The 24,871-nt window shown below is 23.5% G+C and overlaps 1 protein-coding gene across 1 annotated transcript in view; it reads left to right on the top strand.

Moving 5' to 3' along the window:
- Positions 1-24,871, top strand: part of LOC132931685 (LHFPL tetraspan subfamily member 1 protein-like) — a 224,610-nt gene that overhangs the window by 125,632 nt on the left and 74,107 nt on the right. Inside the window, exon 3 of the mRNA XM_060997615.1 lies at positions 10,455-10,570. Within this exon, the coding sequence (XP_060853598.1) occupies positions 10,455-10,570 (116 nt within the window). The remainder of the gene's footprint in view (positions 1-10,454; positions 10,571-24,871) is intronic.

Here is a 24,871-nt window from a genome sequence, read left to right as displayed (position 1 = left end):
AGAAAAAAACTGTAACAAATTCAAATATTATACATCATAAGAATTGAATATTTTTTTTATTTTTGTATAATACCTATACATAATATTAGAAACATAATATCTTTATCAAATTGAAACAATCAATATATATATATATAATAAGTGAATAAAAAACATGATAGGATAAAACACAAACAAGTGATGAATAAACAATCTACGCTTTAGGCGTCTACAAGGATTACCAGGAATTGATAAAGATAATAAATTTTGAACTAGTGGATTTAAATAAAATAATAAACAACTATGGAATATTTTAAAGAATCATGTAGCATTTTAATATGCTAGAATTTATGAATTGTAGGCAAGTATGTAATGTTAAGTTTCATAAGTAGGTAATTGGATTAAATTTGTCTTGGACTCTTAGAGCGATGATAAAAAAAAAATTGAATTTCATTTGTATTTTGCTTTTTTTGTGTTCCCCGACGACCAAAGTCCATAACCATAAGTCCTAATTGGTTTCAAAAGTGTTTTGTATCCATAAGAAGTTGTTTAATTTTAATGGGATAAGTGTGTTTATTATTATCACAAAATAGTTTTAAGTATGCACAGATGGTTATTTAAAGAAAGTATCTTATATTTAATGTTTTGAGACCAAGTTAAACGCTGGTTTAGAAATGCTATCAAGATATTTTACTGTTATTAAATTGGAGATTAGGTTTTCTTAGAGAGTAACATAAGAACATAGGGAAAATTTGAAAGTAGCAGTTGTTTATTTATTTTGATTTACTTTAAACCATCATCTAGTAAGTCAGCCTTTCCTTACTGCCAAGTTGATTTTGTAGATTAGTAAAAGCTGTGTAAGGATTAGCATTAATTGATATTAACGCCTTGTCATCAACATAATCAGCTACTGATGTATTTGATTTGGTATGTTGGTCAGAGACGAACACATTGTAAATAATAGAAAATTGAATACTGCCCCAAGTAACGCTTACGTTTTTAACTATTACGTTTAAGAGTGCAAAATTGAAAGTGGAGTTCTAAGAGCTATTATTTTATTAATAGTTAGTATGTTGGAGGGAGATATTTTTTTGAGTTCGTATAATGAGCAATTATACCGTATTATATTTATATTATAAAATGCTTATGAAATACCTGACAAATTCAGTAGAATTTTTTTCTGTGGGTACAAAATAATATCTTTAAATTTGAATAAATAGTTAATGATCGACCTAACCTAAACTGAGAATCGGATGCAAGACTTTGTTTTCTATAATAACAAGTAAAATGCGTTTAATTATTAAACTTCCTAGAATTTTGACCTATAAAGGCAAAACCTAATGGGTCTTACAGCGAACTAGCCTCAAAGTAAAAATATACATCCTAATTTACATTATTCAATATAATAATATTATGCATATACATTTTATTTCATAAAACTAAAAAATTCTATGATTATAATTATTTGTACACTAAAACTATTGTTGTATATTTTTATAAACAATAATAAAAGTAATTTTTTTATCTAATATTATATTCTGGTTATGAGGTACATTTTTTATTTTTCAAAAAAAAAGTATTTTATCATCGTGTAAATAGCATAATATTTGTAGTTATAAATCAAATTCGTAGTAATTATATTCGATTACTATGAAACGGGATGAACTATGTTTACTATTCGTAGTATTTTTTATAGTTTTATCTAAGTTTTTAAATTTAGTTTTTAAAATTATTTAGACCTATATTTTAATTCTGACTATTCAAAGTATCAAAAAAATAGACAAATATATTTTGTCAATACTAGTTTATTTTTTATTTCTGTTCATAGTCTAGCACTTAGACATGATTCAAACTTCTTTGTTCTTTATAATAAATTGTTGTAGTTGAAATTAGTTATAACATAATTATAACTAAATTAATAATGAAAATTAATTAATAAAATAATTACAAATTATAATTATTTTAGTTAGAATTTGACTGATCAGAAATAGCGTGATATGTTTACTGCTTATATTTGGGTGTTGGAGTATATGCCGTGCATCGTTCCGGGTACAGAATTAATATCAGATGGTGAGCAGAATACTTAAATTTCCAAATAAAATATTTGCAGCAGTTCCAAAAGCCTGGGGAACAATTGGGTCTTTGAATACAATTAAACCAGTAACTTCATATTAATATAGACCGGTCTGGGTCCTTTTGTATGTTCCATAATGACAAGTATGAAATTTAATTAATGTTCATTGATAATAATTAAGGGTAAAATTCTAAAGTCTTTACATCCGTTAGATATAATTCAAAGCACATAAATTATCCCAAAATATATATTTTTTTTCGTTCAAGTACAAATATAGTAAAATAGAGTAATAAATGGAGTACAATTTACATAGGTGTATTAAATATATTATGTATATTTTTAGGTTAGAAATACTAACGTTCTACATTATTATAGATAATCTATTATGGCGATAGTGGCTTATGTATATTTTGATTAAATTAATAATATTATATTTTTCATGTCATTCATATTAAAATAAGGAGTATAATATCAAATATGATTTTTATATAATCACGCAATTACAAATATTATTATAGTCGCCAACGCCAATGATTCGCGTATTATATACAACGAACAAATATATTTCTCGACGCTATTACAAAGGTGGATAGGATATGGGGTAGAACAAAACGAGAAATAGATTTCCTTCAATGCGACCCATAACGAAACAAGAAAAACAATAACCGAGTACTTAAGAGGTTTGGTCTTGGAGATTTCCTGTCATCTGATATAGCCCCGGACTTTTATTTACGGCCACCGGCATCCCTTCTTTATTGTTATCTTCCCAGTCACAACTCCCACCCAAATACTAATGGATAATGTGATTTTCACCGGAGACAGTAGAAATTGGTTATTACTGACCCAGGATTGCAATTGTTTTGCGTGGATATAGGGATGGTCATTTTACCCAGACATATAATAATAATATAATGGATCCGTTTTAGAAATTTAATCGGTCATATCTTTTATTCTTTTATAATGCATTAAAACCGTAACTCCTATAAATACATTATTTTTTATACGCCTATAAATAACCATAAAAAATTAGTTGAATATGTTAAACAAACAATAATAATGGGATTATATGCTTGGACATTAATAATATTATCAACATTAATTAGTTTTAAAGTAAAATTGTTGTTTAATTTACAACTAATTTAACTGATAAAATACTTTGTAAATACTCAATTTATTTAAAAAAATGGTTATTTAAATGCATTGAAATAAACAATTTGATAGGTATTTAATTATTTGAATATAACCACACTTTTATTTAAAATTAAGAAAGTTTAAATTATGTAATAAATTACAATATAATTAAAAAGTCTACGATTTTAATCGTATAATATATCAATATAATTATATTATTATAGCTACATAGAAATAAGCCTCGGCAACGTAGCCATTGGCTGACATTTTACATTCTTCTTCTTATTATTATTTTTTTATAAACAATTAATTAATTCTATTTAAGATAGGTAAAATAATTTTCTCATAGTTATATTAATAATTAATATATGTATTAATTTTATTTTAAATGTTTACTAATAATTATAGTACTTTATATTGGAAAAAAAAACATTAATTATTATTATTATTTAACCATATACTTAAGTTTCTACAGTTTATTATTTTTATTGTTTATATTTATATAAATACATCAGAATCAACTTTTTGGATTTTATTTCTAGTCAATATTTATAGAAAAACCTTACACAATATCAGTAAAATGTAAGGTTCATTTTGATTCTTATTAAGATAAATCGATTTTTTAATTTGTTCTTACTATTGATGCCAAATGAATTTTCAAACTTAAATACTTGAAACTTGTAAATTTTTAATAGCTTTTTTTAATGATAACTTTCTGTAAACCGAAAAGTAAAACCAAAAAACTCAAAATTAAAATATTAAAAAAAAATTAATCAGAAGTTACTTATATTTGTATTATGACATTGATCAAATGTAACCTATTAAGTATTAAAACAGTGACTTAAACTCGCGATATGTAGAATAATAATTAATTATTATTACTTTGAATAGAACTAAGACAGTTTAATGAATACATTTTTTTATCATATAAGTATAAATTTTAATCCATATATGATTTTTACTTAAATATATTCAACTTACCTATTTAATCATTCATAATAATTTAAATAAATATAATAATATAGATTATTACAGAATATATATATATGATATCGAATCTTCAACTGTAACTTCTTTAATTTTGATATTTACGTATATTATGTTGTAATATGATCAAGATGCTTTTTTTTGCGTAGTAACTTTCTAACATTTAAATAGCAATTTAAAAACTTGTTTTGAACATAATTGTTAAATCTTAATTTTTACTAAAATTAATGCTATTAAGAACTTACTAAGTTGAACCCTATTTTTTTTTATGAACTTTTACTAAATTAGATTACTATATTATTTAAAAAAAAACACCCAATTCTTATATATATATATTATTTAAATAAAGTAAATAAATTAAATTAAATTAAAATAAAGTACCATTTAGTGTTTATAATAATTAATAAAGTACGATAAATTCAATGGATAAATATAATACAATATAGAAAAACATCATGTTAATCATTTTAGTAATATATTTTTACATTTCATTATGATGTACAAAAAGAAAAAAAAATGTTTTTGATATTATTGATATTCTCTTTATAATAATTTTTATAAGGTTGCAATTTTAATTTTCAACTCATTTTTGTAAATTAAGCAATTATTGTGTATAGAATAAATAATTTTTTTTACTTAACTTGTAAATTTATATCTGTAAATAAATAGTAGAAAACAATATCGGCTCTTAATATAACAAACCTGCTCTCTACACTCCATAATAACGATATGAAAAACAGTGAAATTTAAAATTTCCTCTCAAATTAATCCTAATAACGCATCTACCTATTGTTACTTTTAAAATACTTCAATGTACTCTTCAAAATTTAAAATATTTTCCTCCGCTTAAACAAAAAAAAATACATAATATTCCACTTTTTATCAGCCTTTAGTCAAACAATTGCTATACATTTTTTCATATTATAATTACTTAATTTGTTGTATAAACTGATATTTAATAATAATAAAAAAAACAAATTAAAAAGAACATAACCAACTATAATTATTTCAAAATTAGTAATTTTTACTAGATACATTTTAGATTTTATTGGTTGTTTAATTTGGTAGTTGTTTTTACTCACAATTGTTATCAAACGCATATTTGCAATAAATACAAAAATAATAAATGCTTTTTTTTTCTTGATTAAGATACTTTAATAAAACTTTTATTGCCAAAAAAATAAGTAATACGAATACAGTTGGTGTATAATTACTTAGTTATTCTAACTGTCTTTATATTTTCAAAATGTTTGTTGATATAATGATTTTTTTCGGGAGGTTAAATATTAAAAAAATGAATATTTTGTAGATTGTATATTTTTGTTTATCATAATCATTTTTGACGATTCATTATCATATACAAACAAATTTTTTATCAATATGGACTATGGAGTTTTATTCTAGTGGATTAATGCATTTGTTGTTGTGGATCATAAGTAAAAAATGAATTTTGGTTTAGAACAACGAAAACTATTATGTGTTCATGCGAAAATCTTAAGATACTTATGAAAATTGCGTAATATTTTATATTTTTTGTTTACCTATTTTGTAAAAAAAAAATAAAAAATAGTAATAAGAATAAACCCCTTGAGAATAAAAAATATTAACTTTAGTAATATGACGTGTTTTAATCTATAGCTTTCGTTTGATGAACGCAAATATATATTAAATAATAATCGCAAAATAAAATACCATATTTCATTGTCTTTGCATAAGTATTTTTTAATAAAGCTTATAATATCGAATAACCGTACACTAAACAAAAATATTAATAATACTGAACCAAAATTATTAAAATTCACGTAAATATTATTATTAAATTATGTTATTTGTTTTACAACAATGATTAACTATAATCACACAAATATGCAGATTAAAATAATTAATAGTATACATAGTAATAATTATCACTGGTTATAAAATATTATTTCTGTGTTTGTACCATACAATATATTATATTATACTAAACTTATTATTATTATAAGTATATAAGAAAAAGATAACTTTTGTCTGAATAAATAAAATAAACTTAATAATTATTATCTAAAAAAAAAAAATAACTACATTGCTTTGCAAATTAAATAATAACTTTGTTGAAAGCATTATTGTTTAGATTTTTAATGAAAAATGTTCATTTATTTCTAAATATTTGCGTATTTTTATACTTAAATTAACATTTAAATATATAAAAAGTCATCTAAAATTCCTTCATCATTTTAAATGGTTTATTAAAAATCAAAATTATTCATTATTTAAATGTATTTATTAATTTATTTTTTTTAATATATGATATATTTGATTTAAAACGCAAAAAGATATTATCTAGATTTGGGTTTTATCATCCGAGAAATGTTAAATAACTTAAACAATATTTATCTAGGTAAAATAAAAGATATATTTTTATTATTCAGATATATTGTCTTATAATTTCAACTCTCAGCACTACACACCAATATATCTAATTTTCGAATCGTGTAGGAAGTAGCCTTAATAATTTATAATAGTTGTATAGTTTAAACAATTTATGGATTAAAATATTACTGTATTCTAAAATATGGCTTAATAACTTTTAAACTATCAGCAAATATTATAATTTGCTTAAATATTATAAGGTAGAAGGAAATTCTAATTACTGAAGACCTAAGTTATTGTCATTTCACTATTGTTTTTGGGTTTCTATTTGGAAACCTATTACTTGTTATTTGCTTTTTACCTTTTGTTCTGCTTAAACTCATAATAATGTCAGAAAAATATTTACACTCCGTTATAAACAAGACAAGTAGGTAAGCCATTGGTGTTTTACCGACGCCCACCGATGGCGACGGTTATACGGTACATAATATCTGCTTATAAGTGGCCTCACTACTGCTATATTGCTATACACAGAACAAAAACGTTTGTTTGTTTTCTCAACAAGGAGTACGTGACTGAATCTCGAAGTGATGAAAAATACAATTTTATCCAACGTAAAAACTGTGGTGACCGCAAAATTCTATGTTTATTGTAATATGCAATATATTGGACACTTCATATGGTTTAAGTGTACGTATTTTTTTCTCAAGGACTTTATATGTAAAGAAAAAGCTAAAAAATATATCAGAATACTGGTTTTTGAACTCTTGTCTCGATTCGCTTGCCTATCTGTTTTTAAATATGAAAGTAATGCGCATAAATTATCGTTTATCAGAAAAACAATATAATTATATATAATAATATATATATCTACATGGGAAAATGGAAATTCTTTTAAATTATAAATTATAATACAAAGTAGTCACCCACATGTTTTAATTGTTTTAATATTTATCTTAGTTTTCAATAAATGATTAAAATGATTTAGAAAACATTCACGTTTTATATAGATACTCAGTACCTAAATAATGAGTATAAGTTACAAAACATTCTTAATGAGTACTAAAAACTATTGTTAAAATATGTTTTTTTTTTTAATTCTTAAAGTATTTTATATAACAAAATGGGAAAATCTAAAAAGTACAATTTTAATGACAAAATAATTCATTTTAACTGTTGTAAAATTATACTTTTTCTATAAAATTCTCTGTTATAAACGAATAATAATAAAATATATACTTCTGATTATAGCAAACAATTAATCATCCAGTTATGATTTACTTAAAATTGTAGATTATGTCATAAGATATTAAGATAAATATTAATTTTAATAAATAATGTATATTGTAAATGTAAAAACGAACAATTAAAGTATTTATTTTATAGTGTTTTGTTTCTCCTTGTTACAGTAATTTTTGAGTGTTCTTTTTTTTTTTTTTTTACTAAACTTTGGGTGTCAATAAACTTTAGAACAGTTAATTTTTTTTATGAAAAACTATGTATATTTATATATTTATGGTTACTCCGCTTACTGCCAGATGTTTTTAAAAGGAAAACAACAAAAGTTAAAGAAATTACTTTTCCTGGCTTTTGGACGACAGAATATAACTTATAAGATAAAAATAAAAACCATTTTACCGTTTTTTAAAGTTAACAATAATGAAATCATAATTATTTTTATTTTTTACTTTAGAGAATTCATTGTGCTTACACTTTACGTTATTTTTTATGAGACATTTATAAAACAAAAGCGTTTACAATGTTTTTGAATAGTGTTTTCACATTGAGGGAATTGTGTCTACTTATTGTTTTTGTTTTAATAAATTTGTTATGTGTAAACATTATTTTGTTTTTTAAATATATTTTAATTATGACAATGACTGATGAATATTTTTAACAAATATGTCAATAAACAAAAACAAAATATCTTTGTTCAAAAATATAATTTTTGTGAAAACAAAACACAATTGGAATTATTCATAACATAATTATAAATACATTTAGAAATTTGTTATTATCCTACATATAAGATTCCTATGTCGATTATTATCTCAGTGATAATAATTATAAATATTTTTAGTCTTGGTGTGAAATATTAGGAAATTACAGTTTTATAATTTTTACTTACATATAGAAAGTCAAATAACAAAAATGTCGTATACCGATGTATAAAACACAATAAAAACAAATGTTTTCAACACCTATCTCTGAGACTATAATATAATAATCGTAGGTTTTAATAAACAATTTTTCAATTTAAACTAGACAAATTTAAGTCTAAGAAACCTAGTAATAATCTACAAAATCGGTGATGAAAATATGTTGAGCTTTTAAAAAAAAATTATAATACAAAACAAAAGTATATATTATAATCTTAAACTAACCAAATTTTATTATAAATCATTTTTAAACTGATTTGTAAATTTTTGTAATATCGATAATATACAATATTATTATAGTCAAAAGCTATTAATGCTAAAATTATTTGAAATATTTTAGTATTTTTTTGACAATATTTTCATCGAAGGTATTATTTTCAGGAGATAATGATTAACCGATATATCCTGAATGAGTTTTTCTTTTTATTTAGTTTTAGGAGTTACTTACATCAGATACTCATTTTTATTGAGTCTTTAACGTCTCACTGTTTTTAGAGTCAATATTATATGAAATGATTATATGTTAACTACTGAGCATTGTTATTTTGTTTTAATATTCAGGTATGTTTTTTCAAATATGATTAAATCATGTATCAGTTACTTCAAAGAAATAAACTGAATCAAGTAATAGGTTTATAGGTACTAATACAACAGAAAAGTAATTTATTTTCAGTTTGTTTTTTAGATAAATTATTAAAATCTACTAAGTATTAATTTTTTTTTTTTTATCAATAGCTCATATTGTATTATATACACATAATCTAGAATTTTAATCGAACTCATTTAAAATTTAGGGTTTAAGGTTCTCTACGGATATTAAAAATACATGTATAGGTACCCATAATCCATGGGTATTAAGAAATTAAAAATACGTGTACGCCAAGATAATATCAGGGTTAATTTTGTTCTTTAAAACCCGGATGTATGAATATAAAATATATATTATCGTGTATTTATTTACACTGATTTTATTCGCATAGTTTATACACTTAACCTTACTGTCCTAATGCATAAAGTAAATTATTTTAAAATAACGAAATTGTACATTTGATTATATTCACTATAGCTTAGTTAACCAGCGTTTCTAATATTATTATTAAACTATTTAATATGTACATTATACATAAATATAATATAATACAAATAATGAGAGTGGACATTGCTGATAAGACTCACTTTGGGAGCAGCACAAAATAAGTCTTATAACCAAATAAACCGTATTGCTGAAGTAGTAGTGAGGTAAAAAATTAAATACATTTTTAATTTTATTTTGATATTTTAATTTTGCATATTATAATAATAAAATTTATTTATTAATATCCCTTACCATATTATCTAATAACGGTGAAATCAACAAAACTCAGAGAACACATAGCGATAATTGCGATACCAAATAATTGACTGTTATACAATGTACATATTATAGAATTTGAATTTAAACCACTTCAATACAACTAATTTTTTAAATACGAATTTAATCAATATTTGAATATTATAAAAATTATATTGATCATACTGAAACATATTATAAGAACATATAAACATATAACAATGAATTAATTTAGTTTGTGATTTTTTTTTAATATAATACTTTAACATAATATATTCTCATAAAATATGTACTCGTAGCACAATTTTATTGATACTTGATTTATATTCTTCACACTTTATATTTCGTCATTTTGATTGATTATACAACACATTTTTTAATCACGACTCGTGATATATTATTTTATGGGACAGTAGAAAATGATTGTATTATTTATTTACAGGGTCGGTTAATGGACAAAGCTGACGCTTACTTCAGCTCGTTCCGAAGGTGTAACTATCCCAGACTCATGTCAGACGGTACAGTGGCGCTTGTACACGAGTGCGGCCGATACGCCAAGTAAGTAACGATTTAAATTAAATATAATTTTATTTTTTATTTTTACAAACTATGCGTGTGGAGCAAAATATATTGTTAGAACGAATGCAACATACTCAGCAGTAGGTAGGTACAATGAACAACATGTCTCATACATGACAACATCTGTGGCATCCGTGCGAGTTTTACAACAATAATAGTTTAACATAATAGACAAATGTGCGTTTCTTGAAACAGGGTACGACAGAATTTGCATTTCAAAGTTTCAACCGTAGCTCTGATAGACTTTCTAGTGACGGTTAAATTCATTAGTCATAATATTATCCATCCGTAGGTCCTGACGACGTCACTTCGCCGAGAGATTATTTCTATTCTTTGGTCTCTAAATTATAACACTTTGCTATTTTAATCCAGATGGGATTAACGATCCCATCAATGTAGATATATAGGTAGTCGACTATCAGCTTAGATAAACTTTGGTTAATAAAAATTGTACTTAGATTATTACAGCTTCAGCACCAACCAATCGAAAAAAAATGTTATATAACATTTGCTTGTTATGTGTTTTTCTGTGGGTACTCAATAAATATATGTATAGATGGTAATTTAAAAAATACATAATATAATAACATATAATTTATTAAAATTAAATTAAATTCCTTATAATAATTATAATAATAATGACATAAACAATTTAAAAAGCAATAAAAAATATATAATATATAATATTAGTGTTGAAATGATTGATAACTTTTTTATTTTTTTTTTTCAATAGTTTTAAACTATTATTTCATTATATTATGTATTTTCATTTGCATATAAAGTGCACATACAGTTCATGTTATTTGAAAATTATCAAACGGAAATCTTGTTATAAAAATCTATAACACTTCCTTATTTTATCATATGGATTATACAATAATATAACAAAACTATATAATAATATTGAACGGTGCGTTGAATATTCGCTGATTATATTTTTCTAAACAAATAGTGAATTATTTTAATAATAATTAATACTACCATAGAAAATGCGGTATCGAACTGTTCAAAACAGTAGTTGTTCAGCTGACATACTCAGCATTGCAAAATTAATGTTAAAATTATATTATATCAAAATATAAAATGTAAAAACACATACGTACAAAAGTTACACTGGTCGTATTTGTAATACCGAATAACTCATTTAATAGACGTACAAATATTGAAACTTTAAACCTAAATAATAAAAATTAATTAATGAGTTATAATACAAGAAACCTGATGATACTACAATTTTATTTTAGTCATAATTAAATAAATATTCTTGTGTATTATATTATATAGTTTGTGTTAAATAAGCATACCTACCACAAAGATTGAAGAGTTTCATCGCAATGAATTACTTTCCTCATTAACCATTGTATATCCATGTGTTATTTTTTATCTATATTATTTATTGTAGTAATACCTCAAATTATTAATTGTGTTAAATAAATACATATTGTAAATTATTCTTAAAATAAAAATAATAACTGAAAGCAAAAAAATTAAAAAATATTTTTTACGTAGAATTTAAATTTCAAGTATTGTTATACATTTTTTTTCACATAACTATTATAATATCATTACATATTTTGAATTCCTAAAACTTCCATAGTAATATATGGCTCAATGAATATAGCTAGTATAACAACTTTATAATATACATATTAATTTAAAGTTTTACATATAGTTTGATTATTTCTGAACAAATAGCATGTAATTATAATTTTTAGCTATAATATGTTGAACAATTTTGTTTAAAATTAGTATCATGTACTTGCATAGTTTAATAAATAGGAATAAATAGAAAGTTTTAAATTTTACAATATTCTTAAAAGGGTAGATAAAATAACTTTGTAATTAAAACTTCTTTGAAAATTTTTAATATCATAATTTTTTGATTTTTTCGCTAGACTTAACGAATATTCTGATTTATTATAGCCAAATCTGATACATCGATATAGTCCTAACGGTTCCATTCAAATCACTTGGTAAGCTGGCTAAACCAATTTATTATATTATGTGAATTTATAAAGATAAATTTATAAATATGAAATAAATAAAATCTTAGATAAAAATATTTATAAAAAAATCGTTGTGTGAAAATTTTAAAATGCTCACACTGTTTCTCGCCCTAATAAATTATTTCGCACATGCGCAGGACGCACCTATTGTATCATGAAATATGTGAATAGAAAGGTCTCGTATTTTCACATTGTCTAGTGTACTACGATAGTATTCAATCGAAACATTTAACTTTTTTCTGTATATTATAATTTGTAATTTAATATTTTTGGCGTCCCTGAATAACTAGTGTTATGGATAATGTTACTTGTTTTTTTAGTATAAAAATATTTCATTAATATTAGCATAATAGGACGAAGCCTAAAATCAAAATGATGATTAAACATAAGATGAAATTTGCAGTAACTACAATTTAGAAAATAAATATAAAAAAATATAACCCTAAAAAAAATAATTAATTTTTATATAATATCTTATATATTGTTAACGAAATATCAAATACTATAAAAGATAATTTTCTAAATAAAAATTGAACCACTAAAATACTTTCTTATCAGTATAATATAATATTACAAGTATATAGGCAGTATAAAGTCTAAAAATATTCTATAGCTATTTGTTCACTTTAAAGTTTAAATTGCATCTCAGTTTATTCACTTTGAAAAGATTATATACATAGATATTTACAAAAAAAAAAAAAATGAATTATCTTGAATTTTATATTTTTATTTAATTTTAAGCATTATTGGTTATAAATAAATCTTTAAGATTTAAATGAATATAAGTTGAATTGTTTTATTATTTTTATTATAATAGTTGAATGTTTGATAAATAATACCAATAAATTGTAAATTGATTTAATCATGAGTTTTTTACACTTCAAAATGTGATTCCTGATTAATTTAAAAAATGTGACATAACTTTATAATTTTCAAGTTAGATACTTTTTTGATGTTTATAAAGTAATATTAGTTATTACTACTTGTAAAATATAAATTGTAATAAGTTTAAAAAAACACAATAATCAATTCATTGGTCTGTTAAAATATATGATATAATACAATACTGACAATGCAATTAATTTGAAATGAGCTCATAATAATATTTATTATCTTTACTAAGCTTAGCAGAACCTCAGAATTGTATTATTATTATAACATATTTATTTATGTATTTAATATTAAAAATGTAGGTAGTTAATGTCTCTAAAATGTTAATATGAACAATGCACAATACTATTATTGTTTTTATTAAACTCGTTAAATAATTATTTAAAAGACCATTGATTCTTGTGATAGTACGATAACATTTTAAGAATCAAGTTAATTCTGGTAATAATGATGACGATGATCAACTATTAAATTATCATATTATTATATTTACACCGTTAATTAATTTTGGTATTATTACGATTTTATTGTCCTCGCTATTTTTATATTATCAATTTTTATTGAAAAGAAAAAGGAGAAACATTCAGACAACACCTCTCCAAAAATTCCAATCTTAATATTAACACTACAAGCTAAGTAAAATTAAACTAAGTATATTTTATTATTTAAATTACGATCTTATTAACTTTATTTTTCTGAATATTACTATCAAAATAACCTTTTGAAGATAAAATTTGATATTTTTAATTTAATGTAAATCATAAAATGACCTATGTGAAATATATAGTGTACGAGATATACCAATACCCGAAATTTAAAATACAGTCCCAGAAAAGAGAGGGCATGAAAAAATATTGTTTCACAAACATTTAAACATTTATTATAAATTCTCAATAAGCAGTGGTGTCAATGGTTTACATCATAGTGTCATTTAGAGACAATGAGTGGTTTTGAATTAAAAACAAATATATAATCGTACAAATCATTCAACAGAATATAAAATTATAATAAATGAATAAAGACAAAAATAAACAGGATAAAATAAACACAATACGGTACTTATAACCATTTAAACACTCCCTATATCTGGTTAGGTTCTAACCATGGTTATTGCAGATATGAGTCATTAGCACAGTCTTAATTAATTTTAATATTAGTAAAAACTGAGAGACTGTAATGGTTAATTTTCCAGATTTTTATTGTACGTATAATACAAATATAATATAAACTAGTTAAGCAATACTCCAAGTAGTAAAATTTACGACACGACTATCCAGAGGACTAAACGGTTTGTTAGAATAAATACTAACAAATATGTACTACAAAATAATATTAAAATGTGGCATCACTTGAAAGTTGATATACAGCAACGCCAAAAATGGGTATATTATTCCCATTGGATATTCTACAGAAATCGCGGTGCGGTATAAATGTCACGTTTATTATCAGCCTCTGGTAGCAAACGTTAAAAAAAAAATAATTTAAAAAATGTATAAATGCGCAATCTAAAAAAATATAATAAAGTTTTTCGAAGTTAAACTTTATACTCACCGTCTTAACGTTATTATACTACGGGTGTATTCATCGAGTGAATAGTAGCAATGCATTACAAATATAATATCGAAGTATATACTTCTTGGTATTTTAAATTAAGGAATAAACCGTCTATCTCTATATACATAGAATTTACAGTATGAATAATATATTTTGATCTACGATATTAATGGATAATGGGCGTGATTGGCTTTGTTAAGGAGACACCCATTAGTGGCACTTCAATGGGTTGGTTATATACTTGCCGTTGATTTATTTCAATTGGATAATAATTTATCTTTCAGCTTTGTAAAATGCATATTATCATTTTGATTAAATATATAGGTATTATTATTATTATTATTATTATTATTATTTATTTTTTTTTATCTGAAATAATTTAATATAGATAGTACTTTATATTTTCTAACTGTGTATTTTATACTATAAAGAATATCCGTGGACGAAGTATTCCTAGATTATGTTTTAAATTAAAATGTATTTCATCAAAAATAATACCTACATTTTTCAGTTAATTATTTCGCTAATTTGTATTATTGTTATTTTTAAATTGTTAAAAAGACTTAAAACATTATACTTTTTTAATAATTTATACAATATGTGTATTATAAAATTATTGTTATTATTGAATATTGAACATAATATTATGTATACTCACGTTTTTGTACTATAATTCGATACATTGTATTTATGGCTTGCATACTCAACATCCGTTGTACGTCAAAACATCATTAGTCTGACATTATTTTAATATTTTACCTTTTTTTTTTTTTTTAATTAACACATTGTACACCTGAATTAACCCTGAACGTTTTTTAACCCACATTTTGTTAATTTATATTTTTATAATGGAACATTGTTAAAATATTCATGTATGAAATATCCAGGAAAACATAGACTTTACGAAACCTTTTTAATATTGTTCGCTGAAGTATAATAATATTATCTAAACAATTTAAAATTATTTATAACTTAATATAATTCCAATAAAATATCGTTTCGTTACATGATCATGACATTGTATTAATATTTTTCACGAATGCATATTATCATTGACATCGTGAATTCTTGCTGAGGAATGCTCGCAACGAATTTTTTTCGGTATAGAATTGTTGAACATATCTACCTCGGGAGAGTCACTCATCAAAAACACCACCCTACCTAATTCTCAAATGATTCAACGACACCAATATATTTTATTACTTAATACAAATTGAATAAAAAGTATTGTATCTCCAAAAAATATTTTAACAGCTTGATAAATCGATAAAGCCAATTTCTATCTATTTGTTTAACAATATATTGCTAGTATTCAAAATTATTGATTTGATGAGTCAATAAAAATAAAAAACTAACACATTTGATTTTAAGAACACGCGTAAAGTGTATTTTGTGTGAAAAACACGTTTTCAATTCCGAACATTTTTCAGTATTATACTTTAACCAGTAACAGTTTCAGTTTATTTTTCAATTTCCCCTACCCAAAAGCCTCTAGATAAGTCCAAACGAATGCGTCATTTATCAATATGTAGCACACTCTAATAAAACTAAATGGGTTTGTAGTAGTTTATTTTTTGCCGTTCACCCGTTATCCTTTGAAAAAAAATATATTGCAGCTAGAGGTCTTGCAAAATACCATGGTATGTCATTTTTATTCAAATGGCCTTGCAAAATTGTTGATATCGACTTAAAATCGATATTTTCTTTTTATCGCTTATGGTACTGGCTTTAAAGATACCCTTAAACTATTATTATTATAATATATATTATATATTATATAACCATATTATTAATTCATTATTATCGTTTGAATATGATTCTTGTGTTAAATAATATCTCCTTGATATTACGTAATATAATAGGTATTATTAGTACAAAGGCATCTTCGTGTTTTAGTAATTTCCCATACTTACAACGTGTCGATTGAAAACTCAGAAACTACGGTATCATATAAATATAAGAGCATCACATAAAGGTATTACTATTATCGATAGTAAAATAAGTATGATGCGACGCGTAATATTATTATAACACAGATTTACGCACCATAATTTTATGGCATATTTTTTTTGTACATTAGGTATAATATAATAACTGATTCTGTAATAAAACAATTGTATACAATTAATGTACCCGTGTGTTGAAACTATGTTTTGCACTTTTATGCTACATCGATGTTGGACACGAACAACACGACGCTCCGCTATACGTTTGTTGCCCCTATGACTACTACCTCGGTCGTATTGTTAATGGATACGTACGCGAGGGACGTTTGTTTTGATTGTTAACTACTCGCAACTCCGCCAAACGATTTGTACATTTTTCACATTTTCTTTTTGATTTGTAATCTTTTTTTTTTCTTTTCAAACATCACGGTATCCCCGGTTCAATCGTGCGTCTATAGCGCATTCCAGGTACTTGCAGGCCAAATCTATTTGTAAAACGATTTGCCATCGATATAGTGTTGGCCTATTCTATTTTGTGTCACTGCGAGTTCTTAGATAGTATGTTATTATAATTTATTTATAATGCGTGCCTATCGATTTCTCACTATTCAATGATTCGTATTTGACTACATTTTATATTCCAATGGAGCATTAAAATTAAAAAATTCTTAGTGCTTAACAGGAAAAAAAATAAGGAATTAATATTGGAATTTTTACGCAAAATTAATACATATTTGACAAAACCGTAAATAACTGAATTTTTCAAAAAGTATTTTAACAATAATTTTCAATATAAAATGATACAGTATAATATTGTTGACTCTTTTATACATTCTGATAAAAATAATATTTCACTCAATCAACGATATTCGAAATTGGAAACAATATTCCTCATAATTTATTTATATATCATTAAAAAAAAAAAAAACTAAAAACACACTTACTGTATTTTTTATAGATGTTTAAAGTTAAAATGTCGACGAAATTCGTAAAAACTATGAAAATTTTCAAATTATTTTGTAATTACACTTTTTAATATTCCTCACTATAAATGTTTGAAAATGTAATACAAGGTTTCTCATAAATTTTATTGTTGAAATTAAAAAAAAAAAAAGTTAATCGTGACTCCACAAATTTATTTTATGAGCGCTAAAGTTTAAATTTTGACGAAATTATATATTCACGCGCAAAATAACGATTTTTCATCAAACGATTTCCTTATTATTTTTTTTTTTTTGTAACTCGAAAACAAATAACTGTACATTATATTTGTAAAAAATAATTCAGAAGACCGTATTACTAATAGTAAAATAAATTACTTAAATGTCAATATAAATATAGAAAAACAGACTGTCTTTGCTCACATTGTTTTTGGTATGAAATGATGTGTTATTAAATTCTAATTCAACACAAACATTATAGTGATTTTCATCTCAATGACAACGTACATTCGAAATTTATTATTAGACGACTGAATGGTTATCTACTTTCTTCTAATTTTGTTTTGAAATTCATAAAATAAATTATATAATATATATTATATACTATTCATTATAAAATAGGTATACAATATATTATCATAAACTATAGAATTAAATTGTATAATATAATAATATATGCTTTGGTCCATGGGATTTTCTTTGCTTTTTAATCATAGACATAAAAACAGTAGCTACGACAGGTCTTTTTTTCAATGCGGGCTAAAAGGAAGCCAACATATATTAGGGCAGGCACAGTCACTCGATAGTGACACAAATGATCACGGTCTGGACCCTTTCAACGCCCCCAACTTTAGACCTTGACGGCGTTAACGTTGTTAGCTGTTCTCTAGCAGTCTAGCCGACAATCGCTAAATACTACAAGCCATAGCCCATATCATATGGTCATTTATTAACTTCACATGATAATATCAAAATAATAATTTTAATTTGAATGCAAATATTTTTTTTTTTTCATTTATTGTAACTTAAAATGTTTCAACACACTGGGTTAGGTTAGGCTTGTAATAATATTACAAGTATATTGACAATTTTAAAATGTATAAGTAACATATTTATAACATAAGTAATATTGATAATAAATAATTAATATTTTGGTAAAATAATTAAGATTATTATTGGGAAAACAATTTGACGTTTTTGAATAGAGTTAAGGGAGGATATTTATTAATATAATGACAAAAGGAAAAGAGATAAGATTATGGAATATTGCTATTAGCTTTAAGTGCGTTTAGGACTGATGTGAGGAGGGAAATAAGGGAACCAATTAATGAGTTTAACACAAATATTTTAAATTCTTATACTTGTGGACAATTCATATGACTATACTCACAATTATAATAAATATTAATAATCTATAATATACGTCCAACTGCACCCCTACTATTCATCTGTGGAAGTTAATCACGCTGAAAACTACATCGTACCACCCCAAACATTTAGTTGCGCGCTTAACTGACTCGAATTGCATATACTAAGCAACAAGCATGTACAGAAAAAAAATGAGTAGTATACAAAAAGTATTCTGAAAAAATTAATGATAAAAGTCACTATTAAATGGTACTCTATGACTATAATAGTTGTATAGTGTCCCTTATTAAAATCAAAATCAAAATTGTTCGTTATTGCACTATCATATTTTTTCTTTATATTTAAGGAAATTATGTTATAAATTGTACATACTATATTCAATACACTCATTATTATTATTTTTTTTATGCATGTTGATGTTTTAAAATATTTTAAAGCATAACATTAATCATAAGTTTTAATAAAATGATGAAATATTACACACACAGTATATGGGTCAAGGGGATAACTCAATGAATCAAAAACTATGTTACCATTCGGTGAATTTTAAAGTTTTAACTTTGAATATTACAAAATATATTCATTTCTCAGTCATACTTTTAATGTCTCTTTATATATTTTCATCGTTTCTCTTCCGCACAAAAATACTTTCCAATTCTTTTTTTATTGATCATCTAATACTAAATAATTGTATCTGGCTCTTATTCTTGAATGGTAGTAAAAACCAAAATTCTTATCTTGTTACAATATTATACTAGGTGCTGTAGTTTGTATTTATTTATTTAGGGATGGAGGAGATATTATTGAATAGTTTTAAAAAATTAAATATTTTAAACAACAATTTAAATACATTTCAATTTCATATTAAAAAGTACTTCCAACTTTAGGATACGTATATACATGAACTATCACTTGTCGTTCATGTTCATTAACTAGAATATGATGTATTTTTTCAAATTTATTAGTTTTAAAAATAAAATAAATTATTAATCGTTAAAAAATATATAGGTACCATACATGTTTTATATGGTAATTACTTCGAATTTAAAATTCATAACCAAGTATTATCAAGAAGATTTTTAATGATACTCTCGGTTGTTTGTGAACTCTTACATATACCTTATATATAATTATTTTTTATCTATACTTATTATTCCTATATTATGTACATTTTATTTACAATTTTTTATTAATTTTAAAATAACGAATATAATTAATTATCACAATACCACAAAATAAATCACAGTGATTTTCTTATTTAATCGGGAAATACATAAACAAAATAGGAACTAAAAAAGTTTTTAACATTTTAAATTCAAATTTGTACTAACCTAGATATTTAATAACTTACCTAAACTTGGAATTCAAATATATTTTTGAGGGCTTGACATTTTTATATGCTATATTATATATAACTATTACTATATATGTAGTTCACATACACAATTCATACATTCTCAAAATATTTAGATTATTTTAAACGAGGTTTTGCTTATTTATACCGTATTGCGTATAGTAAAATAAATTACTATATTTTAAATATATAATAAACTTAGTTTATACGATGTTCAATTGTTAGAAAGTGATAATCTAACTATTTTCGCTTAGAAGTATTATTTGTATACCATAATTTATTATTAAATTCAAATTTAACACACCTATAATACATGTGACTTATTCAATGGCAACTAACGAGGCATACTCTAAAACTACTGTAAATTGTAGGTTTACAGTGGTTACACAGGTTACTTGCCCACTTTTTTTATAATATATAAAACTAAATAAAAAAGATTGGTTCAAATGTTTTATTTTGTAAATACATACTTTTTTTATTCTGACGTAAACAACTATAATTTAGTATAAGTATAAAATGATTAAAAATTTATAAATCAAATTCAAATGAAAAAAATAATATTTAATTTTCAACCATTATTATTGTTTATAGTATAATATTATTCAATGCATTAATGAAAATATAAAGTTTATACTATATAATATCATATTGCATGTAGTTAAACTAAGTTTTTATTTTATTCTAAACTGAATTTTTTGTAAATAATTTTAATGTAATGACGAATTTTAAATAAATGTACGTTAATATACTCTCTATAACTTTAAATATAATATGCAACAGTATTCTTGTGTGGTATTAAAATTATTGTCAAAAGACTATTTCAATGTAATAGCTATGACACGAGGTTCTGTAAATAAATTCATATATTGACCCACAATATTCTTTGATGTGTGACTTGAATGTGACATACAATGACAACTATATAAAAAATAATTGATAACAAAATTTTAAATTTCAGAAATATTTACTTTGTACCAAATAGAGTTTGGTTTCACCATATTTTTTCGCTGACGATATCTATCGGATTATTGAGTACATGTACTGATTTGTTTTTTTTTTATCAGTTTAATTAAAATATCTAGGGAAAAAATCAAACAAATATAGTTCAGATGTTATATTAAATACTTATTTAAAGGTATTTGATCTTGACATATACTTATGGAGTTATGGTACAGGATTTTATTTTCTCTATTGTGATTGAACTGTTCTTATTCATCGTAATGTACGTTGTTATTCTACACCTTTACTTTTCAAAGAGACCCATTATTATGAAGAATTATTGGATTTCGTAGATAAAAGTTTGTTTTACATTTTGTCTTAGATGTCTCCAATACCCTATTCAGTTATCAATATTATTTTTAAAAGTTTCCATTGGTATTTGTACATCACTTATTGTACTTTATATATCAGAAAACGATACTGCAGTTAAAACATCACATATTTTAACTATCTCATTGAGATTTTCTAGTACATCCGATAATAAATGCATGCATACAGGTTTATAATATTACATTTATAATATAATATTTATAGTTTGAATGGAAAAATTAGGCTATTTTCTAGCCCTGTATACAGATACACGTTTTAAAACATTAAATTATAGTATTTATATAATCCAATTTTATTTTATCAAAGCTTAAATATGTTAACAATCAACATAATTATTGTACTCATCTTTCAAATAATTTTTTATTTATAGGTCTCGTAAATTTTATTCGGTACTCATTTGCATTAACATATAGTATGGTAACTATGGTATGAGTGCTTAAAATTTAAATTGCAGGAATTTATTTTAATTTTACATCAATATATGTTTGTATTATAGATATTTATTTATAAATAAAAATTGTAATTAATTATTAAACGATTGTTTAGTAATATTAATCAGTATAATGATGATATCGTCGAATAAAAAATTTAAATAATATGTTATTATTGCATTTTTTAAATTGTATAAACGTTTTTAAAGTGCATACAAATTATTTTAACTCTTATTTAATTTGGTTTAAAATCACTTTTGAAGTATTATTATGATTTATCTTTGCTCTCTCAAACGCAAAATAACAATAATAATAATAATAATAATAATACGACATTATCTTCCATCTCTGTTGTCCATCCAAAACAATACTATACTCTAAACAATGGCCTAACTAACGTGCGAAAAACGCCCACGCAGTCCCAGCTGTATATATGTTCCTTTAAAATTTTAGAAATATATATTGGGTGTATTTGATCGTTATAAGTTATAACAAATATTATTTATTTGAATACTTTGAAATTAAAATGATTTATTAAACGTTTAGAATTTATTAATTTTATTAATGCAGCACTAGGTTAATAATTATTTAAACAAAAATATTTTAATTTAAAACACAATGTAATGTTTGATTATAGTAAAACATTTGAAAATAAATTCAAGTGCCTATATTCAAGTGTTTATAGTAAATTAATTATCATAATATATTAATCAAGTTATAATTTTTACCTGTTTAATCAAATAAATGTTTCGATTAGAAAATATAGAATTTTATTATTGTATTACTTGTTTTATTTTAAATTGTACGCAAATATGTAAGTATCAAATGTTGAACCACGTTTTTGAGTTTGTTATAATATGGTTTCTTTAATTTAAATTTTAAATTGTATTTAATTTATGTTAAAAGTACGTACCTATATTATTATGATACACGAATAAGTTGAATATCTTAAGACGACATTTTAATTTAAATATAGCTTTACTCGCTAAGTAAATTTACTCAATAAGCAAATTAAAGCTATTCATTCATTAATGATACCTAACTAGTCGCTATAAAATTAATAAATATAAACTATAGCACCATTATTAGTAAAAACGTATTATTAGTTTTAACGTAATTAATCACAGAAAACAAATATTTAAGTGTTCCTTAAAATAATTTTGTTTCTTAAAAAAAATTTTAACTTTTGGATATATTTTAGTATATTTTTAATTTAATGTATCTGATTCTCTATACAACTATCACCATGTTTGGTTGTTATTTTATAAATTATTCATGTACTTTATTCTTATTTTTTTAAACAAGTTTATTATGATCTGGATTTAATTATTAAAAATGTGTTATAGATAGTGGACTAATAATGAAATTATTTTCAATCATTATAATATACCTAACTATGTTTCTTTAATAATATAGTTATAATTATAATACATTATACTACTATAGCTATTTTTAAACAGCTTATAATTTAAATTAATTTTTCAGACCCTAGGAGTTGTTCATCGGTTTACAATAATGTATATTTTTATTATTTATTTAATGTTATTTTTTGGTCGCCTATAAAAAATGCTCAAAAAGTTTCTCGTGGCACTTTTGTTGATTATAAACTAAACACAGATGGTACTTGTCTTTAGAAGGGTAATATTATGAATTTCTTAGCAGACTTGAGTAAACAGAAATATGATAAAGGAGTTATTTTTTTACAAAACATAATTAAGAAAAAATTGAATAAATAAAAAACTGCACAAATTGTTGTTCAAATGTTAGATTTACCATTGTTTACGATTTTAAATTTATCCACCCAATTCATATATCATACCTTATTTTATATTTCAATCATGGATTGAGATTTGTTTCAGGATCATGACAATTTTGATATAATGATACATTTTATAAATTCCATACATTTTCAACATTTCTAATATGTATGCCTTCATACTCATGTGTTGTAGATAGAATAATAAACCCACGTTAATCCCTTTACTAAAGGAATATAGTATAATAAGAAACAAGTATGTATAAATATATATATAGTTTGAAGAGTTTGTAAAAAACGTACAAAAAAATCCACGTGTGCTTGACACGCGTGAACGATGATCTATGTGAAACATAATATAATTTTTTACGTATACGGATATACAAAGTTTACAGTTTTTATACTTACTTAATTCCTGTACAAAGTAACATTATGGTATTATTCTTTTAGAAATATGGAACGGTCGATTATGTTATATTTATCAATCCATGGTGAATGATCTTGTCACTGCTAGGATAAACGATAAAGAGTCCATTTATTTTGTTCCAGGACAAAACAACTTATCCTTTATAAAATACCTCAAAAACACGTGTGGACTACACACCCGTATAAACGTTGTATAAATAATGTATATATGATTATTTTTTTATCTTTATTCCCAGTGGGTATGAATATTTCAAAAAAAATATTTTAAATATGTCAAA

This window comes from Rhopalosiphum padi, chromosome 1, assembly GCF_020882245.1.
Source record: "Rhopalosiphum padi isolate XX-2018 chromosome 1, ASM2088224v1, whole genome shotgun sequence".
NCBI lineage: Eukaryota > Metazoa > Arthropoda > Insecta > Hemiptera > Aphididae > Rhopalosiphum > Rhopalosiphum padi.
Note: the sequence above shows the minus strand (reverse complement) of the source record. Positions and strands in the feature narration are given on the sequence as shown.